The sequence below is a fragment of the Triticum urartu genome, chromosome 3A (assembly GCF_056163025.1).
Source record: "Triticum urartu cultivar PI428250 chromosome 3A, HENAU_Tu73, whole genome shotgun sequence".
In the NCBI taxonomy this organism is placed as follows: domain Eukaryota; kingdom Viridiplantae; phylum Streptophyta; class Magnoliopsida; order Poales; family Poaceae; genus Triticum; species Triticum urartu.
The window spans coordinates 164,303,467-164,316,615 of record NC_141875.1 but is presented as its reverse complement, the minus strand read 5'-3'; the positions used below and the strand labels follow the sequence as shown (position 1 = coordinate 164,316,615).

General features: G+C 45.9%; 1 protein-coding gene across 1 annotated transcript; it reads left to right on the top strand.

Moving 5' to 3' along the window:
- Positions 1-9,249: 9,249 nt before the first annotated feature.
- LOC147979048 (uncharacterized) lies at positions 9,250-10,137 on the top strand (the record flags this gene model as incomplete). The annotated part of the gene is made up of 1 exon (XM_087515002.1): positions 9,250-10,137. A coding segment is annotated over one exon (888 nt), but the record flags the coding sequence as incomplete, so codon positions are not given.
- Between the last annotated feature and the right edge of the window lie 3,012 nt (positions 10,138-13,149).

The window sequence follows — 13,149 nt, the reverse complement described above, 5'->3', positions numbered from 1 at the left end:
GAAAACCCCATCTTGTTATCCTCGATGGCAACAATACAATGCGTGCCTTGCTTCCCCTACTGTCACTAGGAAAGGACACCGCAAGATTTAACCCAAAGCTAAGCACTTCTCCCATTGCAAGAAAGATCAATCTAGTATGCCAAACCAAACTGATAATTCGAAGAGACTTGCAAAGATAACCAATCATACATAAAAGAATTCAGAGAAGATTCAAATATTGTTCATAGATAGACTTGATCATAAACCAACAATTCATCGGTCTCAACAAACACACCACAAAAAGAAGATTACATCGAATAGTTCTCCACAAGAGAGGGGGAGAACATTGTATTGAGATCCAAAAAGAGAGAAGAAGCCATATAGCTAATAACTATGGACCGTAGGTCTGAGATAAACTACTCACACTTCATCGGAGGGGCTATGGTGTTGATGTAGAAGCCCTCCGTGATCGATGCCCCCTCCGGCGGAGCTCCGGAACAGGCCCCAAGATGGGATCTCATGGATGCAGAAAGTTGCGGCGGTGGAATTAGGTTTTTGGCTCCGTATCTGATCGTTTGGGGGTACGTAGGTGTATATATGTAACGCCCCGAGACCGATGCTCGAGAAGACTTCCTTATGTTCCGGGTTTCTCCGTGTGTTTTCACTTGTGCCTGCTCTTTTATTTTTTTTGCATTGCATCATGTCATCATATCATCATGTCATAATCTTTTGCATCTCAACTAAATAATTTGTGTGGATCTTCGATCCATTTAAATCGAGGGAAGAGTGACTTCTCTTTATAACATATCCTCCTAATATTTAGGGAGTTATTATAAATATTCCATTAATTTGGAATCACCAAAACACACTTGCAAGTAATTCCCCAGGCCTTTGTTACCACACATCTTGACCTCAAACTTTGTCCATAAATTCATTCATCATATTTCGGAGCTCCACCAAAAATCCGAACATTTTGGACCTTCCCAACCCCCACTTCCTATTCAAATCATTTGAATTTAAATCAAATGAGTTTGAATTTAAATATCTCAATCTTGGCCTTTTCTATTTTTCTTGGAACAAGCACATTTTTGCGACTCCAAGAAAATTAACCCATGCCCAAATTCTTCCTCTAACCTTCCCTCGCCACTGGAGCGGAGCTCCTCCACATGCCAGGAGCCCCGCGCGCCCGACGCTGCCCCTGCTGGGGACCTTCTCCATGGCGCCACCGCCGGCAAGCCCTGCCCCTGCGCCTCCTTCCCCATGGTGCCATGGCTTTCCTTCATCGACCTCGCGCCCGTATCCTCGGCCGGACGGCCACCTCGCCGGTGACCAAGCGCCCCGCCACCAAGCAGTCGCGCGCCCCTGCTCCCTTTCTCCTCCTTGCTGTTGGTCCTACCCGCGCCGGAGCATGCGAGCAGCTGCAGCTTGACCCAGCGACCTTCACCGCTCCCCGACCCTCTCCATGCGCCGCCGAGGTCTCGCCTCCTCCCTGTGGCATCGCGCACCCGGAGTCCATGGCCTCTCCAGCCTCCAGATGCTCTGTTTCCCATGCTCCACGCCAAGTCCGACGCCGGCCTCACTTCGTCTTGCTGCCGCTTCGCCTTTCGACCTCCTGTTGCTGCAGGACCCTCCCCATCGTGCACCGTCGCTATTCGGTTTCTTTTCTCTCAAGGTCGAAGGACGCCAGGTACCAAGACGTCAAAGACCCAGCAAGTTCATCTACGGGCATGTACATCTATCTTCCCCAAAGACCTGTTTATGCTTACACAACGAACCTTGGAGTTACACGAGAGACCAAGTACTCCGATGACATGTGTACCATTACGCTCGACGACCTTGGATGCACCAAGTTCCACTACCGCCGACTAGTACGACTACCGTCGCAAAAATGAGACCGTCAAGACCGGACCGACAAGTACCCCGAGAACGTCTGTACCTCTACTGTCGACGTGCTTTTCGTCAAGTCCCTCTACGAAATCGTGTCCCACTACCACCGCCCGAACGTCTACGAAACATGTACCACGACCATACCTGAAGACCCCGTGTACGTCAAGTTCCATGTCGTGACCCCGAACATCTACGGACCTGAACCACTACTTCCCTCGGCGTCCCGAGAACGTCTACTTCCCCTTCACCGCATCGAACTTGGTCTGTTCCGACAACACACGCTTCGAAGGTATAACGCCGAGACGACTGCCCGTGAACGAATGCATGTGTGATGTATGAGATGCTCGTGCTTGCTTCGTGCTCGAATTGTCGGTGCACGTTGCCCCTCTTTTGTGTTGTCACCATCGTCGACTCATGGGACACCCGGTATCCGGGAGTGCCCCACCATCTTTTGCACGCATCCGCATACTTCTCCTTTGTATCGGTATCTCAATCGAGTTACCAGAACCGGAATGTTGCCGTGGCACCGTTACCATTATCGTTGTCGTGGAACCCCTTTTGTTTCCGCCACGATGACAAATGCTTCATAATAATGCTCTTGTCAACTTTTAATAATAATTGCATAAACTTTTTCATGTCATCCGCATCATGATAACAACAATTAAAATGTTTAAATTGTTGTTGCAATAAATTACTAAGGCATATGGGGATTTACCGGATTCGTTATTTGTTATATCCGGCCCCATTTAAATTGTTTAGATGATGTAGTTTTGTTATGCCTCACCTCTTGCCATGTTTAACAACATTTAGTATTGTTGGGTACCTAACCGAGATCGATCTAAATAACTTGAATGTGGTGTTTCGTCAATGTGCAACGGAGTTGCATATTGAGCTCCACTTAATTTGTAGGGTTGTTTGTGCACTTTGCCATGCCATGCCTCATTAAACCGGACATGCATCATACTTGTTTGCGCATCGTGTCATGCTTATGTGGTGGTTGTTTACTATGTTGTTTGCTTCTTTTCCGGTGTTGCTTCTTCGGGTTAGTTCCGATAACGTCGCGTTTGTGAGGACCCGTTCATCTACGTCCGTTTGTCTTCTTCAGGGACTCATTCTTCTTCCTTGTGGGATTTCAGGCAAGATGATCATACCCTCGAAATCACTTCTATCTTTGCTTGCTAGTTGCTCGCTCTTTTGCTATGCCTATGCTGCGATACCTACCACTTGATTACCCTGCCTCCTATATTGTTGAACCAAGCCTCTAACTCACGTTGTCCTAGCAAACCGTTGTTTGGCTATGTTACCGCTTTGCTCAGCCCCTCTTATAGCGTTGTTAGTTGCAGGTGAAGATTGAAGTTTGTTCCTTGTTGGAGCATGGAGATCATTCCTTGTTGGAACATTGTTTACATGTTGGGATATCACAATATCGCTTATTTAATTAATGCATCTATATACTTGGTAAAGGGTGGAAGGCTCGACCTTATGCCTGGTGTTTTGTTCCACTCTTGCCACCCTAGTTTCGGTCAGATCGGTGTTATGTTCCCGGATTTTGCGTTCCTTACGCGGTTGGGTAATAATGGGAACCCCTTGACAGTTCGCCTTGAATAAAACTCTTCCAGCAATGCCCAACATTGGTTTTACCATTTGCCACCTAGCCTCTTTTTCCCTTGGGTTTCGCGGACTCAAGGGTCATCTTTATTTTAAACCCCCGGGCCAGTGCTCCTCTGAGTGTTGGTCCACCTCGTCAGCCGCCGGTGGCCACCAGGGGCAACTCTGGGCTAGCCTACGGGAAGTTTAGACAATCCGGTGTGCCCTGAGAACGAGATATGTGCAGCTCCTATCGGGATTTGTCGGCACATTCGAGCGGTGTTGCTGGTTTAGTTTTATCTTGTCGAAATGTCTTGTCACCGGGATTCCGAGTCTGATCGGGTCTTTCCGCTAGAAGGAATATCCTTCGTTGACCGTGAGAGCATGTTATGGGCTAAGTTGGGACACCCATGCAGGGATTTGAACTTTCTAAAGCCGTGCCCGCGGTTATGGGCAGATGGGAATTTGTTAATGTCCGATTGTAGAAAACCTGAAGTTGACCTTAATTAAAATGCATCAACCGCGTGTGTAACTATGATGGTCTCTTTCCGGCGGAGTCCGGGAAGTGAACACGATGTTGGAGTTATGTTTGACGTAGGTTGTTCTAGGATCACTTCTTGATCATAGTTTCTCGATCGTGCTTTGCCTTCTCTTCTCGCTCTCATTTGTGTATGTTAGCCACCATAAATGCTAGTCACTTGCTGCAGCTCCACCTCATACCTTTTACCTTACCTATAAGCTTAAATAGTCTTGATCGCGAGGGTGCGAGATTGCTGAGTCCCCGTGACTCACAGATACTTCAAAACCAGCTTGCAGGTGCCGATGAGTCCGTGCAGATGACGCAGCCAAGCTCAAGGAGGAGCTCGATGAAGATCTTGTCCTTTGTGTTGTTTCGTTCTCGTTGATCAGTAGTGGAGCCCAGTTGGGGTCGATCGGGGATCTGTGTAGCTTGTGGGGTAGTCTTCTTTTATTTTGGTTCCGTAGTCAGACCTTGATTGTATCTGGTTGATGTAATGCTTTATTTATGTAAATTGTGTGAAGTGGCGATTGTAAGCCAACTATGTATCTCTTTCCCTTATGTATTACATGGGTTGTGTGAAGATTACCTCACTTGCGACATTGCTTTCAGTGCGGTTATGCCTCTAAGTCGTGCTTCAACACGTGGGAGATATAGCCGCATCGAGGGCGTTACAAGTTGGTAATCAGAGCCTTCCCCGACCTTAGGAGCCCCCACTGCTTGATCGAATTAGCTGACGAGTTGAGTCTAGAAAAAATGTTTTGAGTCATTTAGGAATTATATATCGGAGAGTTTAGGAATTCTTTTTACTCCTCAGTCCCTTCGTCGCTCTGGTGAGGCATCCTGACGTAGAGTTTTGACTCTTCTCTTCTCAAATTTCACTAAAAAAATTTTAGGATCACGCGGGTATCTTGGAATCGTTTCGATCGATTTGTGACGAGAACATTGTTCTTGGTGCCTCCTGTCGTTTAGGGGTTGTGGCAGTGTCTCGGGGAGTTGAGCTCCGAGGTGTTGTCATCACAATTTATCGTTGCAGTTCTAGAATACCTGAGTTCAGTTCGCCGACATCGAAAATCTCTTTTATGTAGTTGTTGGTGAGATAACCTCGACGCCACCGAGTACTGGGGCGGGAGTTCGGGAGTATTGCCATAACTCGTATAACGGATGCTTTTCGAAGGTTGAGGTAGATGATTTCCGAAGTTTTCTTGGTTATGTGTTGAAGGATGGATACAGCTGGATGTAGGATTTGTTAGTTTGGGTGAGATATTATGCTTCCCCTGTATCCCCAACACCTGATTGCATAACCAAAGTTTCGGGAGTTTATAAGTGGGAATTCAAGTAGCTCTTAGGATATCTTTCCGACAGATGTATGATATGAAATTGGGGTTTGATGTCTAGTGGTCCGCCTATTCACGGTCGGTTTTACAATGGTCTCATTGTGTCTTAAAGAGTCCTTGGCTATGCCGACTCGGGGATGCTTCGTATGTCATGTGCACTGCCTTGTACATGATGGTGCTGTACGATCGAGCCCGTGTAGGCCCCACCACGAAAACTTCGGACGAAATCTCTATCATATGTTTGTTCCGGCTTATTCTGCAAGCCAATCCTTTGTTTTGTTTTGAGTTGTGGTATTCGAGTTGCTTCGAAGTCAAATGTTGATTCCATTCCTTTTATAAGTGGTGTTCTCGTATTCCTACGGGAGTACTAATCCTTCATGATAATCGACATTGTCATGACAATCCTTTTCAACCGGTGTGTTTCTCTTCAAGTGGATCCGTTCATTTTCAATATACGCAAGATTCAATCTCAGCTTTCTCAACGGTGTTCGTTTCATCCATTCGAAGTTGCCTTTGTTTTTCCCGCCCTCCCTCCCTTGTTTTCTTCGAGGACTCGGAATTCTTAATCAAGTATCCTTTTATTCATATGAAGTCTCTCCATTCTTTTTCGTCAATGTTCTTATCCGGTGATTCTCAGGAAGATGCTAACGGAGCTTCTAGTTCATCATTCTTCGTACTCTTTTATCCGATGAATTCAATTCAAGCTTTGCCAATTATATCCTTTCCTCGTTGCAAATACCTTCTCATGTCGGTGCACCTCAAATTCAGTCATTTCTCGCTATTCAATTATTCCGGAGTGCTAAAGATATCTCAAAAGATTTGTGTCTCCATTATCAATCCGTCCAAGATATCTCGAGGTGTTATCTCATTCAAGCTGTTTAATTCAACCGGTGCTATCTCCTTTGCAAGTAATCGTTCAACGGTGTATCTCTTCAGTGGGCCCTAACCCACAGGTCTTTTCCCAGGATCTTACCTGACTCTTCTAATTTTTTCTGGAGTTATTCTCAAATTCTTTTCTAAAGTTTGTCGTAAGAATGATGTTTCGTCAGTCAAATGCTTTTCTCCAAGATCTTTCAAATTCTTTTCATCGTTGGTTCAACTTTTCCATTCATCTTTATTCCGGAGTATCTCAACAATTTGGTGGTGTTTCTCGTCGTAATTCTCAGATTTCGATGACCGAAGAAGAGTTTTCCTCAAAATCTTAACCATTCTCTCAGAGATGCGTAGTTCAAACTTGTTGCCATCCTCTCATAATTGTTTTCGATTGTGGAAATTCTTTTCACCTATCCAGTGCAAATTTAGGAGTCTTTTCAGTTTGATTCTCCGGAGGCCATCATCTCATTATTATTCATTTCAGTTGGCAGCTCTCATTCCCCAAATCTTACCGGTGCATCATTCAAATATTCTTTAATCAATTCATGATCTCTCCGTTCCCTTGTATCTAAATCCTCTCAAGTATCTTCGTGCTTTTTATAATTCTTCCTCGTGATTCATCCCTTTACTTCGTTCATTTTCAATTCTTACGGTGGTTCATTCAAGAGTTCCTCTTCCTTCGTTTATCATATCAATTTATTCGATGTTCCAATCCTACCGGCGGTTCGTTGAAGACATTCTCAAGTTTATGCTATATCTCTCTTAATCTTTTCTACGAGAATAAGTTGTATGCAATCCATTTGCTCATCATCAATTTAATTGGTGAAGGAGGAGCATAACATAATTCTTATTCTTGGTTCACCCAGATGATTAATTCCTTATTCCGGAGGTTCATCAAAATTCTTGATTTCAGTTGTTTCATCTTTTCTTTTCCGGAGTTCCTAGCTTTTCCGCATTATCTCGTCGTGAAGCTCCTCCTAAATCTTTACAAGGTTTCACCTTGAGTTTTCAATTTCTCCTTCCTTTCGTTATCCTTTTGTTTACCGGAGTTCTTCATGGAGGTTCTACATGTTGGTTCATCAAGGACGTAATTCCTTCTCGAGATGTTCATTGAGATTCTTTTCAGAGGAACTCAAGCATTCTTGATCTTGCAATCCGGAGTGCAATTCTTTCTTCCGTACCATTTAAGGTGGTGCTATGTCATTCTTGATAATTTGAGTTCATGTTTCATGATTCACATGTTGTTAAGAATGAGGTATTTTAAATCCATCAACCTCTTCGTTGGAATTGTCTTGGGTTATATTTCACCTAAAGTCTTCCCTAAGGATTGTTGCTAATTATGGTGCTTATAAATGATCCAAGTTCTTCATTTATCCTTCCGGGGAGATAACCTTCTCATCTCCTTGTTCATATAAATCCAATTTATCGTTTCTGTTAGTGGCAGAATATCACCTCGTAGTTTTGAGATGTTCTTCATAAGCCCACAACAAGCTTACTCTTTTCGTTGTTGGTTTTTTGCCAACAACTACGTTCGACCCTTCTCCTAAGGATGGCTTTTCAAGCTCTTTTGTGGCAGAAGTTGGCATTTTCTTCTCCATTCTCCATTTCAATTATCTATCTTCTATTCTTTCGTTCCGGAGGCATTGTGATGTTGTTCTTTTCACCCATCGTCTCGTTTTGTCAAAGATCATGTTCTTTTCATGCTTAACCTTTTAACCGGAGTGTTGTGCCCTCTGCTCAAGTTCTCTCATCTTATCAAGTTTCATATCTCTTTTCAACCGAAGTGCTACCCGAATCGGCTCTTTCTTTTCCTCTTTCTTAACGGAGTGTCTTCAACTTCGTTCATCTCCGTTTATTATATTCTCGGAAATGGCTTAACCTTTCAAGGTTCTTTGGTCTCACTCATTTGTTAAAGAAGCAACTTAGTTTTACCTCTTCTCTTTCCCTTCCGTTTTCCCTTCGGTGCCATCCTAGATCTCGGGACGAGATCCTCTCGTAGTGGTGGAGTGTTGTAACGCCCCGAGACCGATGCTCGAGAAGACTTCCTTATGTTCCAGGTTTCTCCATGTGTTTTCACTTGTGCCTGCTCTTTTTTTTTTGCATTGCATCATGTTATCATATCATCATGTCATAATCTTTTGCATCTCAACTAAATAATTTGTGTGGATCTTCGATCCATTTAAATCGAGGGAAGATTGACTTCTCTTTATAACATATCCTCCTAATATTTAGGGAGTTATTATAAATATTCCATTAATTTGGAATCACCAAAACACACTTGCAAGTAATTCCCCAGGCCTTTGTTACCACACATCTTGACCTCAAACTTTGTCCATAAATTCATTCATCATATTTCAGAGCTCCACCAAAAATCCGAACATTTTGGACCTTCCCAACCCCCACTTCCTATTCAAATCATTTGAATTTAAATCAAATGAGTTTGAATTTAAATATCTCAATCTTGGCCTTTTCTATTTTTCTCGGAACAAGCACATTTTTGCGACTCCAAGAAAATTAACCCATGCCCAAATTCTACCTCTAACCTTCTCTTCTCTCTTTTCCTTTCTCTTATTTCTCTGTTTTGTTTTTATTTTTCCTTAGAGTGAGAGAGAGAGAGAGCCCAGCCCAGCTTCCCAGCCAGGCCTCTGGCCATTTCTTTCTCTACCCGGGCCGGCCTCTAAGGCCCAGTCGCCCCACTTAACCATCCTAACCCTAGCCCGCACCATCGCTCCTTCTCACTCTCCCCTCGTTCGTCTTGTCCCTCCCAAGCGTCGTCACGCAGGGAGAGGGCAGCGTCAACCCCTCTCCCGATCCACCTCTCTCCCCCCCCCCCCCGATTCCCTCGCGCCTCCTGACGCCGTCCAGGACAGGGCTCCCTCGCCACCGGAGCGGAGCTCCTCCACATGCCAGGAGCCCCGCGCGCCCGACGCCGCCCGTGCCGGGGACCTTCTCCATGGCGCCACTGCCGGCAAGCCCTGCCTCTACGCCTCCTTCCCCATTGTGCCATGGCCTTCCTTCATCGACCTCGCGCCCGTATCCTAGGCCAGACGGCCACCTCGCCGGTGACCAAGCGCCTCGCCACCAAGCAGCCGCGCGCCCCTGCTCCCTTTCTCCTCCTTGCTGTTGGTCCTGCCCGCGCCGGAGCACGCGAGCAGCTGCAGCTCGACCCAGCGACCTTCACCGCTGCCCCGACCCTCTCCATGCGCCGCCGAGGTCTCGCCTCCTCCCTGTGGCATCACGCACCCGGAGTCCAGGGCCTCTCCAGCCTCCAGATGCTCTGTTTCCCATGCTCCACGCCAAGTCCGACGCCGACCTCACTTCGTCTTGCTGCCGCTTTGCCATTCGACCTCCTGTTGCTGCAGGACCCTCCCCATCGTGCACCGTCGCTATTCGGTTTCTTTTCTCTCAGGGTCGAAGGACGCCAGGTACCAAGACGTCGAAGACCCGGCAAGTTCATCTACGGGCATGTACATCTATCTTCATCAAAGACCTATTTCTGCTTACACAACTAACCTTGGAGTTACACAAGAGACCAAGTACTCCGATGACATGTGTACCATTACGCTCGACGACCTTGGATGCACCAAGTTCCACTACCGCCGACTAGTACGACTACCGTCGCAAAAACGAGACCGTCATGACTGGACCGACAAGTACCCCGAGAACGTCTGTACCTCTACCGTCGACGTGCTTTTCGTCAAGTCCCTCTACGAAATCGTGTCCCACTACCGCCGCCCGAAGGTCTATGAAACATGTACCACGACCATCGCTGAAGACCCCGTGTACGTCAAGTTCCGTGTCATGACCCCGAACATCTACGGACATGAACCACTACTTCCCTCGGCGTCCCGAGAACGTCTACTTCCCCTTCACCGCATCGAACTTGGTCCGTTCCGACAACACACGCTTCGAAGGTATAACCCCGAGATGACTGCCCATGAACGAATGCATGTGTGATGTATGAGATGCTCGTGCTTGCTTCGTGCTCGAATTGTCGGTGCACGTTGCCCCTCTTTTGCGTTGTCACCATCATCGACTCATGGGTCACCCGGTATCCGGGAGTGCCCCACCATCTTTTGCACGCATCCGCATACTTCTCCTTTGTATCGGTATCTCAATTGAGTTACCGGAACTGGAACGTTGCCGTGGCACCGTTACCATTATCGTTGTCGTGGCACCCCTTTTGTTTCCTCCATGATGACAAATGCTTCATAATAATGCTCTTGTCAACTTTTAACAATAATTGCATAAACTTGTTCATGTCATCCGCATCATGATAACAACAATTAAAATGTTTAAATTGTTGTTGCAATAAATTACTAAGGCATATGGGGATTTACCGGATTCGTTATTTGTTATATCCGGCCCCATTAAAATTGTTTAGATGATGTAGTTTTGTTATGCCTCACCTCTTGCCATGTTTAACAACATTTAATATTGTTGGGTACCTAACCGAGATCAATCTAAATAAGTTGAATGTGGTGTTTCGTCAATGTGCAATGGAGTTGCATATTGAGCTCCACTTAATTTGTAGGGTTGTTTGTGCACTTTGCCATGCCATGCCTCATTAAACCAGACATGCATCATACTTGTTTGCGCATCGTGTCATGCTTATGTGGTGGTTGTTTACTATATTGTTTGCTTCTTTTCCGGTGTTGCTTCTTCGGGTTAGTTCTGATAACGTCGCGTTTGTGAGGACCCGTTCATCTACGTCCGTTTGTCTTCTTCAGGGACTCGTTCTTCTTCCTTGCGGGATTTCAGGCAAGATGATCATACCCTCGAAATCACTTCTATCTTTGCTTGCTAGTTGCTCGCTCTTTTGTTATGCCTATGCTGCGATACCTACCACTTGATTACCCTGCCTCCTATATTGTTGAACCAAGCATCTAACCCACCTTGTCCTAGCAAACCGTTGTTTGACTATGTTACCGCTTTGCTCAGCCCCTCTTATAGCGTTGTTAATTGCAGGTGAACACTGAAGTTTGTTCCTTGTTGGAACATGGAGATAGTTCCTTGTTGGAACATTGTTTACATGTTGGGATATCACAATATCGCTTATTTAATTAATGCATCTATATACTTGGTAAAGGGTGGAAGGCTTGGCCTTATGCCTGGTGTTTTGTTCCACTCTTGACGCCCTAGTTTCCGTCATATAGGTGTTATGTTCCTGGATTTTGCGTTCCTTACGCGGTTGGGTAATAATGGGAACCCCTTGACAGTTCGCCTTGAATAAAACTCTTCCAGCAATTCCCAACATTGGTTTTACCATTTGCCACCTAGCCTCTTTTTCCCTTGGGTTTCGCGGACTCAAGGGTCATCTTTATTTTAAACCCCCGGGCCAGTGCTCCTCTGAGTGTTGGTCCACCTCGTCAGCCGCCGGTGGCCACCAGGGGCAACTCTGGGCTGGCCTACCAGAAGTTTAGACAATCCGGTGTGCCCTGAGAACGAGATATGTGCAGCTCCTATCGGGATTTGTCGGCACATTCGAGCGGTGTTGCTGGTTTAGTTTTATCTTGTCGAAATGTCTTGTCACCAGGATTCCGAGTCTGATCGGGTCTTCACGCTAGAAGGAATATCCTTCGTTGACCGTGAGAGCTTGTTATGGGCTAAGTTGGGACACCCCTGCAGGGATTTGAACTTTTGAAAGCCGTGCCCGCGGTTATGGGCAGATGGGAATTTGTTAACGTCCGGTTGTAGAAAACCTGAAGTTGACCTTAATTAAAATGCATCAACCGCGTGTGTAACTGTGATGGTCTCTTTCCGGTGGAGTCCGGGAAGTGAACACGGTGTTGGAGTTATGTTTGACGTAGATTGTTCTAGGATCACTTCTTGATCATAGTTTCTCGATCGTGCTTTGCCTTCTCTTCTCGCTCTCATTTGCGTATGTTAGCCACCATAAATGCTAGTCGCTTGCTGCAGCTCCACCTCATACCTTTTACCTTACCCATAAGATTAAATAGTCTTGATCGCGAGGGTGCGAGATTGCTGAGTCTCCATGACTCACAGATACTTCAAAACCAGCTTGCAGGTGCCGATGAGTCCGTGCAGATGACGCAGCCAAGCTCAAGGAGGAGCTCGATGAAGATCTTGTCCTTTGTGTTGTTTCGTTCTCATTGATCAGTAGTGGAGCCCAGTTGGGGTCGATCGGGGATCTGTGTAGCTTGTGGGGTAGTCTTCTTTTATTTTGGTTCCGTAGTCGGACCTTGATTGTATCTGGTTGATGTAATGCTTTATTTATGTAAATTGTGTGAAGTGGCGATTGTAAGCCAACTATGTATCTCTTTCCCTTATGTATTACATGGGTTGTGTGAAGATTACCTCACTTGCGACATTGCTTTCAATGCGGTTATGCCTCTAAGTCGTGCTTCGACACGTGGGAGATATAGCCGCATCGAGGGCGTTACAATATAGGAGGAAGGAGTATGTCGGTGGAGTAACAGGGGGCCCATGAGGGTGGAGGGCGCGCCTGGGGGGGGGGGGGGGGGTAGGCACGCCCCCTACCTCGTGGCCTCCTCTTTTGTGTCTTGACGTAGTGTCCAAGTCTCCTGGGTCTTGTTCATTGAGAAAATCACGTTCCCGAAGGTTTCATTCCGTTTGGACTCCGTTTGATATTCCTTTCCTTCGAAACCCTAAAACAGGCTAAAAACAGCAATTCTGGGCTGGGCCTTCGGTTAATAGGTTAGTCTCAAAAATAATATAAAAGTGGATAATAAATCCCAATAATGTTCAAAACAGTAGATAATATAGCATGGAGCAATCAAAAATTATAGATACGTTGGAGACGTATCAATGCTTAAGTCCGTCCGAATCATGTTAGCAATTGCCACATTTTATGATTATGAAATTTGGCAAATGGATGTAAAGACTGCATTCCTGAATGGATTTCTAGAAGAAGAGTTGTATATGATGCAACCTGAAGGTTTTATCGATCCAAAGGGTACTAACAAAGTGTGCAAGCTCCAGCGATCC